Below are 16,505 nucleotides of genomic sequence, written 5' to 3'. Positions count from 1 at the left end.
TGAGGTTGGGTGCACATCTATGCACCAATAGAAACAATATTCTGGACAAATACCCCCTCGCAAATGACACAGTAAAAGTCTTAAGCTGTTAGATTTGAGGAAAGATGTATAGTATGCACTAAAAAGGCGGTTTTGTTCTATACCTATGCACATGCAATAGAGACGACAGTGGACACTTGGATAAAACTATTTAAAAAATGACCTAATAGATCTATTCAAATAAAGCCTCCCTAAACCAGTAAGTAAATGGGATATTCCACAATACATGGCTAAAAAACAACCTGGATGAAAGTAAAGGTCGAAATCCTAGCAGAAAAATTAAAAGAAGTCTGTAAATGTAAGACACATCCATACGTCATTTAAGGTAACACTTTTTAGAAGTTGAGGTATGTGCAAAATAAGATCTGAGATATTTTAAAAGACCAATCAAAGAGAAAATTTTATACTTTACCCTGCACAAACACTTATGTTATGGCCATCGACAGAAAAATATGTATTTTTTATGGAACCATAGAGAGTATTATGAAGGTATTATGCGGTATTATGCGATATTACGTTGGTATGGCCATCGACAGAAAATTTATGTACTTTTTTTAAATTATGAAGGTATTATGCAGTATTATGCAGTATTATGCGATATTACTTTGGTTATGGATTATTGACAGAAAAAATATGTATTTGTTATGTAGCGACAGAGAGTATTATGAAGGTATTATGCAGTATTATGCGATATTACGTTGGTATGGCCATCGACAGAGAAATTATGTATTTGTTATATAGAGAGGATGTCGGATAATGCGGTTGCATTTGTCGGGTCCATTTGGTTGGAGAAGTATGACTGAACGTCTGTCGGACTTTTAATATCGATAAAGTATGAAGGGTACTAGTTATGTTGTACGTCGTGTGTCGGGACCACTTAGCCCGGTGCTAAATGAAGTCATTCCCAACTGTTTGAACACTTTTAGTTTTGCTGACAAAGCGTAAATTTGTTTGTTTACATTTTCATAATTTTTTAGGTGGAGCACATGGCCAGTTTTTAGAATTTTCTTTTAGTTTGCTGTTAGTTTGCTGTCGTTAATATTTGCTTCACCTTCCAACTTCTACGCTAATATAACCTAAATTATGGTTACTTATATTTCTGCGGACAATGTTCGTGGCTAGCTAGCTACTGTACCTTTCTTGATATAATCAAATTACACACAGGCAAACCAAACGATCAATCAAGTTAATATGACTGAATCAAGACTTAAACTGTTTAGAAATGGTAGTAATACATCAGGAAAGGTAAGAAACATTTTTCTTGATATTGTTTATACAGAGATAGTGAGTCCTAAGGAAATTATACTCACATTTAGGTCATTGCTCTTCCTGTTTCCTATGACGAACTTTTGAAAATAGCAAGTGCTACATTCAAGGAACATATAACTACTATTTATCTCAAAGATGGATCCGTTATTTCTTCCATAAATTTGCTAAGGTATGTAGCTAACTGGCTATAATTTGTAGTATTTATTATAATAAATGAAAAAATGAATTTTCTATCTATGGCTGCATGGATACCAACCAAGTAGCAGAAACCAGTCTAAAAAAACCACATGCTTTTCAATGATCATAGACACATAGAACTTGATGAAAAATCATTTAGCAACATATTTTAAAATGCAGGTTAGAGGAAAGGAATCCTATATTCTTCTTCATTTTAAAAACCTAGATGTTTAAATCGTTAATTGAATCCTAAAAATTGTTCTTTCAAATCCCTAAAAAAATAACAACATCATTTGTCAACATATTTATAGGAATTTCTGCGAAAATTTATGTATAAATTTGTGTTTGAGTACCAATGTTTATATAAAACATTGGTACTTAACTGGGGAACCTACTTGGGTACCTTCATAAAAAACACAGACAACTCATTAAGAACAATGTACAGTGGACCTGATTTTCATTTTCATCAAAATGAGCATTTTTCTAATCAATTTTTTGATAATGTCCTCTACCGAAGATATTGCTTATTAGCTTAGTAGTTATAACTACCATACTTTGTGCGAGAGACTGGGGTTTGATTCAGCTTGGAAGTGATTTAATAGAGGCAAGTGAATGCTAACATAGCCTCAAGTTAACCAAGCCATGTGAGGGAAATTGGGGAGATGGCACAATGTGTGGGCCGTTGATGTTGCAGAAAGTTGTCTGATAGAGCATGGACTTTTATTGAGTCTGCGTAGCTCAAAATGAGCATTAAATACTCTAGAACTCCCCATCTAAGCTATGGCCCCTCTTGGAAAGAATAGGCAGGGTAGCTATATCCCTCAATAAATGTGAAGTCATGTAGAATATGCACATGTATCAATCTATCTATTTTCCACTAAGGGTCTCCTTAAGAGACAAGAGAGGAGTTGAACGTCCTCCACCATACCTTAGTTTAAAGGGGCGATTGTGGAAGTCCCATGAAATGCCACATAGTGATGGTGTCACTTTAAAAAACACCCAGTCCGGTCTGTAAACGGTTGGCGCTAGGAAGGGCATCCAGCTGTAAAACAATGCCAAAACTCTTTATTAATGGCCGTAAGAATAGTTAATCAGACAAACTGCGTAAACGGGGCTGGAACTCTAAGGAGTGAAGGTGTCGCGCACGGTAGGACAGATGTCAGATGTGAGCATCGTCAGACCGTTACCCAGCTATCACATCACAAGGTAGATAACACTAGGTTGAGGATGGCTAGTGTAAATGTTGGTACTCTGAGAGGTAGAGCAGGTGAAGTAGTTGAAATGTTGACATGTGTTGTGTTCAGGAAGTTAGGTGGCGAGGAGCTTCAGTGAGATTTGTGGAAGGTAGGAAGGCAAGGTATAAGCTTTTTTGGATTGGTAATAGTGATGGATATGGAGGAGTTGGCATATTCGTTGCAGAGAAGTGGGTAGAAAAAGTAATAGATGTTATGCGTGTTAATAGTCGTATTATAGTGATAAAGTTTTTGATAGGTAATAGGATTGTCACTTTTTTGTCAGTTTATGCTCCACAGTGTGGACTCAGTGAGGAAGATAAAGATAAGTTTTATGATGAGTTAATAGCAGTCACATCAAAGTTTGGAGACACTGAACTTGTCATGGTGGGCGGCGACTTTAATGGTCATGTTGGGAAGTCATCTGAAGGTTATAGAGGTGTGCATGGAGGCTATGGATTTGGGAGCAGAAATAAGGAAGGGGAGAGATTGCTTGAGTTTGGAATGGCAACGGACATGGTGGTTTGCAACACATCATTCAGTAAGAGACAGAGTAGGCTGATAACATATGAGTCAGGTGGTTGTAAAGACACAGATAGATTACTTTTTGGTTAGAAAGTCAGACAAGAAAGTGGTGAAGGACGTGAAAGTTATATCGGGGGAAGAGTGTGTTTCCCAGCATAGGTTGCTGGTTTGTGATATTATCTTGAAGAGTGTCAGAGAAGCCAAGGGAAAGTACAGGCCCCGTCGAAAAGTCTGGAAGCTGAAGGAAGAGATTGTAGCAAGACAATTTAGTGCAAAAGTTCAGCAGTTAGCCTACAATAGTCAATGTGATAGTGACAATGTTGAAAGTACTTGGACTACTTTGAAGAATTGTCTTCTAGAAGCTTCTGATGATACCTGTGGGTGGACGAAAGGACCAGCTAGACATAGACAGACCTGGTGGTGGAATAATGAGGTTGACCAGTGTATAAAGGAAAAGAGAAAACTTTGGAAAGAGTGGAAGTCAGGTGGTAGTAAAAATATTTACTTAAAAGCTAAGCGTCGAGCTCGTACAGCAGTGTATAAGGCAAAATCAGAAGCAGAGAGAAACAGATTTGCAGATGTGTTAAGAAGAGAAGACCAGCGCAATGATTGGGACGAGGGTAATTTGTCTGATGATGATGTCTTAGAAGGGCCAGCCATGCAGATCAAGACAGAATGGGTAGTGGAGGCTATTAGGAAAATGAAGATTGGCAAGGCTGCAGGAGTATCCGGTATTGTTGCAGAGATGGTAAAAGCATCTGGATATATTGGAGTTAAGCTTATTACAAGTCTTGCTAACCAGATTATAAAGGATGGTGCTATTCCGAGTGAGTGGCAGTCGAGTGTAATAGTGAATTGTTTCAAGGGCAAGGGTGATGCATTAGAAAGGGGTAACTATAGAGGTTTGAAGTTGGTTGATCAAGTAATGAAAGTTATTGAAAGAGTAATTGATAAGTTACTTAGAGAAAGAATTGATATAGATAAGATGCAATTTGGTTTTGTTCCAGGGCGTGGCACTACAGATGCAATATTTTTACTCAGACAGCTTCAGGAAAAGTATTTAGGAAAGAAAAAGAATCTCTATTTTGCCTTTGTAGATTTAGAGAAAGCTTTTGATAGAGTGCCACGTAAAGTTATTTGGTGGGCTATGAGAAAATTAGGTGTGGATGAGTGGCTAGTTACGATGGTTCAGTCTATGTACAGCAATGCTAGAAGTCGTGTCAGGATAAACGATTCACTTAGTGATGAATTTAGTGTAAATGTTGGTGTACATCAGGGTTCTGTACTTAGTCCTTTGTTGTTTATTCTAGTCTTAGAAGCGCTGTCGATGGAGTTCAGAACAGGTTGCCCATGGGAGTTATTGTATGCAGATGATTTGGTTCTCATAGCAGAGTCGATGGAAGCTTTAGTTGAAAAGTTTGAGAAGTGGAAGAAATGACTAGAAGAAAAAGGGCTGAAGGTAAACACAGCAAAGTCTAAAGTCATGATAAGTAGCATTGCAGCCAAGTGTGACCTTGTAGTTGGAAAGTGGCCTTGTGGAGTTTGCAGGAAAGGGGTTGGTAGTAACTCAATTTTTTGTCAGACTTGCAAGCATTGGGTACATAAGAAGTGCAGTAGTATTAGTGGAAGGTTAAGAGCTGGCATACAGTTTGTATGCAAGCGTTGCAAAGGTGAGATTATAGAGAATGAAGTATTTCCAGCTTTAATGATGTACAACAGTGGCTCGTTAGAGATAGTTAAGAACTTCTGTTACTTAGGTGATATGTTGGGCAGTGAAGGGGGTGTTGGAAGAAGTGTTACTTGCAGGATAGGTTCTGCTTGGAAAAAGTTTAGAGAGTTACTTCCTTTATTGACTAGCAGAGTCCTGTCAATTGAGGTAAAAGGTAGGTTGTATGAGGCCTGTGTAAGAAGTGTTATGTTGTACGGTAGTGAGACATGGGCAGTGAAGCAGGAAGATCTTGACCGTTTAGAAAGGAATGATATGAGAATGGTTAGGTGGATGTGTAATGCCAGTCTGAGAGACAGAAAGAGTTCAGATGAGCTAAGAAGCAGGCTAAGTCTCTGTAGAATTAAAGATGTTATCCAGATAAGAAGATTGAATTGGCTGGGGCACTTGGAAAGAATGGAGGAGGATAATTGGGTAAGAAAGTGTAGAGACTTGATAGCTCCTGGGGCAAAGCCCAGAGGCAGACCGAGAAAGACTTGGCAGGAGGTTATAAGGACAGACTTGATAGAGAGGAAGTTGAGTTTAGATCTAACACAGTCTAGATCAGATTGGAAGAGGGTCATTAATATACCCCGTCCAACCCATGCTAGCATGGAAAACGGACGTTAAGCCGAGAATGATGATGATGATGACTAAGTGGTGCCCAACTTTTATGCCACCAAAGTACCCATATGTCTATAATATATAACAAAGTTAGAAATTCTTTTCCAGTAGTGGAGTATGATTTATCATCATAAAATTAATTGCTGTAGTTCCCAATAAAAACACAAACTTGGAGTAAAAAATTTATTTCAATTTTGTAAGAATAAACTGAGGATAATTTGGCGGAATCGGGTGAGGATGCTAGGCTGAAGAGAAGATATTGTCTCAAGCTCACGTGCGTGTTCCCAATAAATTCGCTCTTCTCCACTACATCTGGAGCTCTTCTTCTAGTAGTGTTCGCTCTTCTCCACTACATCCGGAGCTCTTCTCCTAGTAGTGTTTTCTGACTTAACTAGTCTCTCAATTACATCTGGAGCTCCTCTCCTGTGATTCCATATCATACCTCACAAGAACCTACTCTTTATGAGCTCTAGCTTCTTTTGCATTTCACACCTGTTATTAACCTCTTGGTGCTCCACCTCTGACTGTCAGAATTATTTCAGTTAAGCAAGTTAAGCTAAATCAGAGTAACTCCCTCCTATTTATAGGCCCCCTGGATTGCTGATTGGCTAACTTAGAACCTCCTAATATGGACAGACTATACCCAAACCTCTAGTCCCCTACTCTAAAGTATCAACAACAAGAAAGTCACTTCAAGTTATGACACATAGCTTTGATTTGGTTGATTGAGACAAAGATGCCTTGGGTGAGCAAGACAACCTTGTGTACCCTTAATGATGCATCTGCATAGCAATTATCAAGTATTGGGAACTGCAATTAACATGAGCTAAACTGTGTTTAGCTCCATTAAAATCTAAAAAAACTCTAAAAGAACTAAGTTGTGGCTTACATTATGTTTGCCAGCAGGTGTATTTAATTGAAAAAAAGAAAATTAAAAAGGACATCTGTTTCAAAATGTAGATCAGCAAAAACAAACAATTGGGTACCTGGCATAGTCCTCTGGAAAAATAAGTGCTTAATCAAAACAATGCACTACATGATCTTGCATTGGTGCGTTAGCTAAGCAAAAGAATTCCATTAGAGGGATCTTCAATCTTTGAGAAGCAAAAAACTGAGAGGCCTCCCACATGCGGTAAATGATTGCAAAGAGAACCACTAAACTTATAATCTTATAATTTTTGGCATGTCATTCATCATTCATTCTCGGCTTAACGTCCGTTTTCCATGCTAGCATGGGTTGGACGGGGTATATTAATGACCGATCTTCCAATCTGATCTAGACTGTGTTAGATCTAAACTCAACTTCCTCTGTATCAAGTCTGTCCTTATAACCTCCTGCCAAGTCTTTCGCGGTCTGCCTCTGGGCTTTGCCCCAGGGACTATAAGTCTCTACACTTTCTTACCCAATTATCCCCCTCCATTCTTTCCAAGTGCCCCAGCCAATTCAATCTTTTTATCTGGATAACATCTTTAATTCTACGTATACTTAGCCTGCTTCTTAGCTCATCTGAACTCTTTCTGTCTGTAAGACTGGCATTCCACATCCACCTAACCATTCTCATATCATTCCTTTCTAAACGGTCAGGATCTTCCTCACTACCGTACAACATAACACTTCTTACACAGGCCTCATACAACCTACCTTTTAACTCAATTAACAAGAATCTGCTAGTCAACAAAGGAAATAACTCTCTAAACGTTTTCCAAGCAGAACCTATCCTGCAAGTAACACTTCTTTCAACACACCCTTCACTGCTAGCTGGGTAACCGTCTGCCGATACTCACACCTGACATCTGTCCTACCGTGCGCGACACCTTCACTCCATAGAGTTCCAGCCCTGTTTACGCAGTTTGTCTAATCAACTGTTCTTACGGCCATTATTAAAGATTTTTGGCATTGTTTTACAGCTGGATGCCCTTCCTAGCGCCAACCATTCACAGACCGGACTGGGTGTTTTTTTGACACCATCAGTATGTGGCATTTCATGGGACTTCCACAATCGCTCCTTTAAACTAAGGTATGGTGGAGGACGTTCAACTCCTCTCTTGTCTCTTAAGAGACCCTTCACCCAGAACATGCATGCATGCATGCATGCATGTCTCAAAAAAATTCTAATTTTTTTTCGACATGAGAGAGGCCTTTCATAAACGTAGTAGAGCTAGGAGTATTGTTTCATCAAAAAAGTTTAAAAAAAATAAACCAATGGAAGTGCGTTTCAGACATACAGTAACGTTTGGGTATTTTAAGGCTTTATATGAACAAACAAGTGGCCGTGAAAAATTACAAAATCTTCTGAAATATTGGATCACTCACGTCTTGCTTGAAAAACATAAATAAATTAATTATCGAAGAGTAAACAAACTACAATGCTGAGAAAAGTAATATTTTTCGAAACAAAGACTCTATGGATCTTTATTTGCTTGTTACGTTTTTCAGGAATTTTTGTCAAGTATCCTTTACCTGTACATAATTTTAAATACAGTAAAATGCAAAATGCCCTAGGTACAAGGTTGATGTAACTGCTTTTCGATGCTATACACCATAAATTAGCATTAAAGTTAATTCATAGTTCAAATCGAAAGAAATGGTTTCAAGTTTTTTAAATATTCTGATAATAGAAAATGTATTCTAAAAAAAATATTTTTTCCTTTACTATTTCCTTTATTTCCATTTTCTTCTTTCAACATGAAAAAGAATATCTTTGTTTTTACCTGTAAAAAGCTTTGTTTTTAATCTAGAAAGATCAAGCATGGCTGCTTTCATGTCCATAATTAACCTATTATTTGCATACTAGTTGATAAAGCCCGTGGAAAAATCCACTAAGGCAGTAGAACAATGGAAAAATATGTTGTTTAAGATTTTTTGCTGACGTCAGCAGTGCATATACAAAAAAGAAAATTGGTGAAATTTAGTCATTTGTTGTATGCAATGTGTCGAGGTTGAAACGCTGATCAAAATAATGTATAGTATCGTGTGTTTTTGACAAACGCTTAAGGAAATATATATAAGGGTTTAAGTCCCTACCAAAAGTTCCAAAATTTTTTTTTCACAAATTCGTACATCCGTTGCATTCATCGTATAGATCTTGAAATGCTGATCAAGAAAATGTATAGGAACATGAACTTTTGACAAATAGTTGCAGAGATATTGGGGTTTGTAGATTTTGTGATGACGTCATCAACCCGTCCATTCCGAAACGGATTCGGGGACCCAGGTTTGGGAAACTTACCCAAATTGGTCCCAGGTGGCCCCTAGTTACCCACGTGGTGAAAAATCATTGACGTCACCACCTCGTTTCCAAGTTATTTGGCCTCAAAGTTTTAAGTGCACTTTAACGGCTTCATTAATTTAATATAGGATATTGACTTTGAAGTAGTGTGATTGACGTTGCGCCGTAACGTCAGAAAATTTAACATATTGCACATGCCTTTTTATGGCTAGATCAAAGGAAAATGAAGACATCCACTTTGCCTGTGACAGAGACACGGAATTGGCGTATTATTATAGAAACTAGTCGATAAGGCCCTTGGAAAAATCCACTGAGGCAGATGGGCAATGAAAAAATAGGTTGCTTTAGATGTTTTGCTGATGTCAGCAGTGAAGATCCCCAAAAAATTAGAGAAATTTATTTTATTCTTTTTTTGTAATGTGTAGGGGTTGAAACGCTGATCAAAAAAATGTATAGGATGATATGTTTTTGAGGAACGCAAAAGCAGATATAAGGGTTTAAAATTTGTGCTGACGTCAGCGCAAAGGCCCGTGAAAACACACAAAAATATTTTTTTAAGAAGTTAATATACCTGTTGCCTTCTTCGTATAGATCTTGAAACGCTGATCAAGAAAATGTATAGGATCATGTACTTTTGACAAACGGTTGCAGAGATATTAGAGTTTGAAGGTTTTTGATGACGTCATCGACCCGCCCATTCCGAAACGGATTTGGGGACCTAGGTTTAGAAAACTTACCAAAATTGGTCCCAGTTCATCCCTAGTTACCCACGCAGTGAAAAATCATTGACGTCACCACCTCGTTTCCAAGTTATTTGACCTCAAAATTTTAAGTGCACTGTAATGGCTTTACTAATCTTATGTAACTTTCCTTTGAAGTCAATATTATCTTAACCTTAAAGTTTGGTAAATTACAGAACAATTTTATAGACGATGTTTTATAGAATTTGTTAAAGAAAATTGTAAAGAATATAATCCACTTTGCAAAAGTCACAGACAGACAGACAGAACTGGCGTATTATTATATAGACTAGTCGATAAGGCCCATGGAGAAATCCACTTAAGCAGAAGGACAATGAAAAATGGGTTGTTTTAGATGTTTGCTAACGTCAGCAGTGCAGAAAAAAAAATTAGCGAAATTTGTTTATTCTTTGTCTGTAATGTGTAGCGGTTGAAACGCTGGTCAAAATAATGTATAGGATCATATGTTTTCGTCGAACCTCTGAGGAGATATAAAGGTTTAAAAAATTTTGCCGACGTCAGCAGAGTTCCTGCAAAAGTACAAAAAATTTTTTTTAAGAAATCTGTATACCCGTTCCCTTTATCGTATAGATCTTGGAAAGGTGACGAAGAAAATGTAAAGGATGATGTACCTTTGGCCAACGGTTGCTGAAATATTGGGGTTTAAAGGTTTTTTGATGACGTCATCGACCCCTCCATTCCGAAATGGATTTGGGAACCCAGGTTTGGGAAAATTACCCAAATTGGTCCTAGGTGGCCCCTAGTTACCCGCGCGGTGAAAAATCATTGACGTCACTACCTCGTTTCCAAGTTAATTGCCCCAAAGTTTTAGGTGCATGGTAATGGCTTCCTTAATTTAATATATGATATTGACGTTAAAGTTGTGTTATTGACGTCGCGCCGTAACGTTACTGACGTGGCGCGGTAACGTCAGAAAATATAACATATTAGACATGCATTCTTCGGCAACTTCAAAGGAAAATGAGCACATCCACTTTGCCTGTCACAGAGACACGGAACTGGCGTATTATTATAGAGACTAGTCGAAAGACCCGTGGAAAAATCCACGTAGGCAGGATAACAGAGAAAAACAACCGTCATTTAAATTTTGCTGACATCAGCAGAGACCTGTGAAAACACTTTTCTTGCATATTAGAGAAACAGTCTATTTTTATTTTTAGAGACGATGATACTATATTTGCATCTGCAGGAGAATCTTTTAGTGGTAAGATTATGTTTTATAAAAAACTTTGATTTCACTGTTATATTTTAGTTAACATATTCCTATTATTTTTTTATTTTGTAGATATCAAAAGTTGCATTTCGCATAAAGCTACACTGAGTTTGAATGGTATATTACTTTATTATGTTACACTAGTTTTAAGTCTGTGAAAAATCCACAGGAATTCACCGCTGGAAAACTTTACAGAAATTTGACTATCAATACCAACAGCTAGCGCCTTTGGCTCAGAAACGGACAGCATTTGTTATAATATAGACTAGTCAGTAGGCTAAGGATAAATCCACGAGTTTGTATGTTTTCTTTATTGCAGCAACCAAGGCTGGTTACCTTTTCGTGTGCTATGCAACAATGCAATCCATGTCCGATTTGTCTATAGATATATACTAGCTTTTATTACCAAAATCTTCACAGTGTAAGAAAAATGATATAACTTTATGATAATATCTCGAGAATGCATTGTGGCTTTTGTGAATATTTTGAGATAAAACTTTTCTAAATATCTGTGCAAAAAAATTCTAGGTAGCATCTGGATGCTGGCATAGATTACCAAATGCATTGTGGTTGTACGTCAAAACCACCACTAGATGAAATATCTCTTTGTATAAACCCTTATTTCAGTATTGGGACAAGAAAGTTAGACTGAGAGTGTTGCTAGTTCAGACGCCTAGTCCTCATGTTTGGGTTTTGCGAATGTTTCTCCACTTGTCAACATAAAGATGAATGTATCGTGACATCGCGATCTAACACAAACATCAAGAACCCCCATTACTATCTCATAATTATAATCAAAATACTATTTTTGACCACACAAAGCATCGTGGACCGTGTGCGTTGCGTATTATACGCGCTTACGATGTTTAGTGTCCTGATTTCAGTATTGTATACATTACACTTGTTACTAAACATAAAACACTAGCACATAACATTCAGCACATAACATTCAGCACATAACATTGAGCACATAGTTTTTCTGGATATTATTAGGGTATTTTTATTTTAAGGGAGCGGAGGTTTAATCATAGAAAAATGCGGAAAAATCAGGGAATATTTTTCCTGAAAAAGAACGATATATAATATATATATTTTTTTGATTTTGAATTACATTAAACACTTTCGAGGCGTTGTCAATGTCAACTATCATCATTCAAATATTCGAATAAAAACTTATGAAGTACGAGTTTTCAATTTGCAACGTTGATTCTAATATTTCTTTTTGTTTGTTAATTTTTAAATTTACTTTTGTAGATAATGTTAGCTCTTCTGATTGGATAACTTTAAATGTCGGTGGGAAATGCTTCACTACTACCAGGTAAGCAAACAACAAACAAACAAACAAACAAACAAATCTAATTATTACCAATCAAAACCATCTAGGTTTTTTCAAAAAGAACTTATTTTCTAAACTGAAGACCTTTTTATTCTAAACCCAACTAATTTTAGTTCGGGAAGTTGAGAAAATAAGAAAATGCGTGAGTATACTTGATTTTTTTATAGAAAAACACTGACAAAATATCCGGAAACAATGCTTTGTCGATTGTTTTGCGATACAGGTATGTCGAAAGAGAGTGCCATTTTTCCCGATTTCTAAGATTTCAGGAAATAAAGTTTCTTTTCGGATTTTGCACTGCAAGCAATGGTGCAAATTACTCGCATACGCTATTAGTAGCGCGTCTAGACTACACCATGCTTGCCTGCTTTGTGTAATAAAAGTTTATCAGCTCAATCATGATCATAATCTATAGCTTAGTGGTGTAGGCGTGTTACTTAAAAATGAGCCTTCTTCATATTTTAGAAAATTGGAGAAGTGCTGTTGATAGACATGGTTCATACCTCATCGATCGTAGCCCAGAATATTTTGAACCAATCCTTAACTATTTACGACATGGAGTACTCATCTTGAACGATGGAGTTAACCCAAGAGGTATGAAGTAAGGGAAAAGGTAGTTATCTTCTGAACCTTTGTTAAACTGTGGAGGAGAAAATACTGGGTTTAATTTAATTTGGCAACATTGTCAAGTTTACTAAAATTTCTAATAAATTTCGTTTGTTTTATCGTAACTTGGATACTTAAACAGAATGAAAAATGACGATAGCTGTCGTATATATTATTTTTAACTGCTCTGTACTGTAAAGTTTTTTACCTTAAATCTGTCGTACCTGCAATTACAGATCACGTTGATATTTATTATTTTAGGTGTTTTAGAAGAAGCAAGGTTTTTTGGATTAAAGCCAGTAATTGAAGAAATCGAATCTAATGTTATGGTAAATGTGAATCTTGTCACGTGCTTTTTTTTGCGTTATCATGCCAACATAACCACAATGCTATTCGCATAGTAATGGATATTTAGTCAACATGTAATGGAGCTATTATTTTCATGAGCTTTTATCTTGTCGAGAAAATGAGATTCGCTTTCCATTTAGAGGCACGAGAAAGAACAGAGTTCAGTTAGTCGATCAGAATTTATGCGTCTTCTGATGACAACATCTTCTGCTGCAGACCTTAGATGCCAGGTAAACTTTGCCTCCTTTCAAGAGAATGTTACACAAACAGTCTTAAGCAGCATGATGGTTTTTTTTCTTTTTTTTTGCAAAACAGTCACGATTTTAGTTTAGAGTAGACTTAATCAGGAAACGCTGAATATTATTTCATTGTTTGTTCCATTTACATGTATAGAAATCTATGATTACTAAATAACTTCTTCTAAATAACCTTTGTTTATGATACAAAACTTAAAAATGCGATAAAAGATTGGATCCAGGTAAAGTTTTTAGAAATCTGTGTCTAAACAAGCGGATCAAAGAAAGTTTTAACCTCGATATAAAACAAAAAACGTGTGCTCAAATTTTTAATGTACCTCCCTAAAAATTTCACAATTAAGACTTTCAGTACAACTGTTCTTAATCTACAGGTGTTTATATTTAGGGTGTTAATTTGTCTGGTGCCGATCTCTCGTATTTAGACCTCCGCTCGATAAATTTCAGACATGCCAACCTATCTAATGCAAATTTGCAAGGCGCGTCTATGGGTGGTTGTGAGTTGTTACTTGCAGATTTGTCGGGTGCATGTTTAGATGTAAGTTATCAATAGAGTGTAGCAATAACAATAGAGTGAAGAATTCAAAGAATTTTACTGATTTTGATCTATACTCCGTAATGATAAATGCAAGTAACCTTTTACTTAGCTACCTGTATAGAAACTTTAAAAAATTGAAAAAATCTGACACTGGTTGCGGTATTACCGAGTCTATGAACGAAGCATGTTTTTGTTTGTGTTGTGACATGGCAACCACTGAAAATATAAATGATACATTGCCAACTTGGGCGTCATAACTATTTAATACCGTCCCGAGATTCTCTCCTCATGTCGAACTCTTAGCCAATCAACAAGGAAACTAAAGAAATTTATCAATTTTGATATCGTAAAATTTTGTTTTAGGATGCGTCATTGGAAGGTGTGCAAATGAAAAGAGCGAATCTCGAAGGGGCTTCCTTGAAAAATTGTAAATTTGAAACAGTATCCAGCAGTGCTAGTTTTGGTGCTAATTTAGAAGGTACAATTTTTTTTTTGGTATTGAATTATAATTAATTAATTATAATTAAAATACTATATTCTATCTGTAACGTATCTATAGTTGGATATTGAAGAAAACTCGAACAATATCTCTATAGTAATAGCCCTCGTCCGTCTGTTCGTGCGTCTGTTTGTCTTTTTGTTACGGAAACACGAAATGCGATATATAAAGTACGGGCGACCCCGTGGATTTTTCCACGGGCTAACTTCTAGTCTTCTTATATTTTGTGCTAAAGTGCAAAAGTTATTTTTGACTTTTCGGTTTACAAGTCTTGCTATGGTTCATTATTAAAAGGCATGCTACATGTTCCAACCATCACCTATATAAACATATATTTTCTTCAAATATTACGTTGTTGTAATGTGTAGTAAAAAGAGGTATCATTTAAATACTAACATTTAGGAGCAAATCTGAAAGGTGCTAATCTTGAAGGTAGTCAGATGAGCAATGTCAATATTCGATTGGCTATTCTCAAGGGTGCTAACATGCAGAACTGTGTTCTAAGAGATGCAACTTTAGCAGGAGCTGACCTTGAGGTAAATTTTCTAAAACTTTTTTATTTTCGAGGATGTATGAAATGTTTCACATCTATTTATTTCAATATTATATTAACTTTTGGGTTTATATTTATTTTCAGAATTGTAACCTCACTGGTGCAGATCTTCAAGGTGCAAATTTGAGAGGAGCGAACGTTGTTGGGACTGTTTTCTTGGATATTGTTGCCCCTCTTCATATGGTGCATCTGATGTAATAACTGATTTTGTAGCCTCGATATCACGAAGTGACATTGACCAGAAAGTTTACTACATTCTTTTTCTTGATCACCTCAGTTTTACGTCTTCTCATAGTTTTGAATGTCATTAAATTCAGAACGTGTAAAAGGTGTTTATTGGAACTTGCAGCTTGATCAAACAGTTATAGACATAGCTCTTTAAGTGTGAGATAAAAGAAACCAAATTTCATAGATTTTACGAATAAATAAGATAGGGATTATTTTTGTAAAAAATCCATCCTGAATAAAAATCCACTGAAGGTAAACGTATTTATTCGAAATCCAAATGGATATTAGATATAAATTTTTGACCCCTTTGACAAAGTTCACTTCATAAAAATTTTACTTATTGAATGTCGGTCGGATCCATTAACAACCTGCTCTAAAAACTCTGTTTAAAATTCTTATTAATCCTATTCGGTCCGAGGGGGGGGGTGGGGAGCGGATTCCGCCCCCCCTGACGGTTTTTTTTTAATAACTCCTGATTGCTTTGTTATATGGCCATGATACTTACTGAGTTTCAACATTTATCTATGAGACACCTGCATGCTAATTTTTTAGGTCCCATACCTTTCAGAGGATTTGATATTGGCCATTACTCGAAATTACCCCTAAAAATCTCTATGAAATCCTTATAATGGGGAAAATATAATAACTCCTGTTAGGATTATCCTTAGAACTTGAAACTTGCAACACAACTTTGTTTCATCAAGAAAAATCATTGTGAATAATTTGAACACGTGACTAATCCGATTTCCCGATTTTGTCGGATTTCACCCGAAAATCGGAAAAAAACGGATTTTCGGGCAATTTTTGGCAATTTTTTATCCGATCCATGTAAAAACCGGAAGATATCTTAAATAACTTTTATTTAGCTTTCAGAAACTTCAAACAGAATGAAAAAATTCGCTCTAGAACAAAAGTAATTATATTTTAAGCAGATAGTGGCATTTTTGACAATTTTCAAGCTTCTGATGACGTCACAGAAAATGTGCTGACGCAAGCAAAAGTTTATTGGCGTCATTTTGTTCCTTTTATGACGTACTATAAGTGTGCCAAGTTTGATTCAATTTGATCAATCCTATGAAAAGTTATTAAAGGGGGCCGGAATCCGCCCCCCCCCCCCCCCCGGTCATAGTATGTAAACCCCGGACCGAATAGGGTTAAATGCGTATTTCTGTATTTCTTTTATATAGATTTCTAATTTTCTTATATAGATTCTTATGAGATTTGTAATATTACACATTACCATATAAAACAATATTAGTTAAAAGAATGCATAATTATCCAAATACACGTTTGTCTAGTGTTACCGTACACATTAAAAAAAAGTGACGGAAAAATGGTTTTATGGGAATTCTAAGAAAAAAAACGTAC

At 36.3% G+C, this 16,505-nt stretch overlaps 2 protein-coding genes across 3 annotated transcripts in view; one reads left to right on the top strand and one right to left on the bottom strand.

Moving 5' to 3' along the window:
- LOC130644167 (zinc metalloproteinase-disintegrin-like EoMP06) overlaps positions 1 to 16,505 on the bottom strand; it is a 66,477-nt gene that overhangs the window by 37,801 nt on the left and 12,171 nt on the right. The window lies entirely within an intron of this gene.
- On the top strand, positions 797 to 16,420 carry LOC130644168 (BTB/POZ domain-containing protein KCTD9-like). Of its 2 annotated transcripts, XM_057449666.1 has the most exons (14): positions 797 to 871; positions 1,204 to 1,284; positions 1,356 to 1,477; positions 10,723 to 10,766; positions 10,848 to 10,892; positions 12,030 to 12,093; positions 12,279 to 12,334; positions 12,577 to 12,705; positions 12,979 to 13,046; positions 13,206 to 13,295; positions 13,708 to 13,857; positions 14,221 to 14,335; positions 14,759 to 14,892; positions 14,994 to 16,420. In XM_057449666.1, exons 2-14 carry the CDS (start codon positions 1,231 to 1,233, stop codon positions 15,105 to 15,107), a joined length of 1,185 nt encoding a protein of 394 aa, XP_057305649.1. In that variant the 5' UTR covers positions 797 to 871; positions 1,204 to 1,230; the 3' UTR covers positions 15,108 to 16,420. The 2 variants fall into 2 exon arrangements, with proteins under 2 accessions (XP_057305649.1, XP_057305648.1); XM_057449665.1 differs by lacking the exon at positions 797 to 871 and having other exon boundaries at positions 978 to 1,284.

Source organism: Hydractinia symbiolongicarpus, chromosome 5, assembly GCF_029227915.1.
Source record: "Hydractinia symbiolongicarpus strain clone_291-10 chromosome 5, HSymV2.1, whole genome shotgun sequence".
NCBI lineage: Eukaryota > Metazoa > Cnidaria > Hydrozoa > Anthoathecata > Hydractiniidae > Hydractinia > Hydractinia symbiolongicarpus.
The sequence above is the reverse complement of the archived record's forward strand: the minus strand, read 5'-3'. Positions and strand labels throughout refer to the sequence as shown.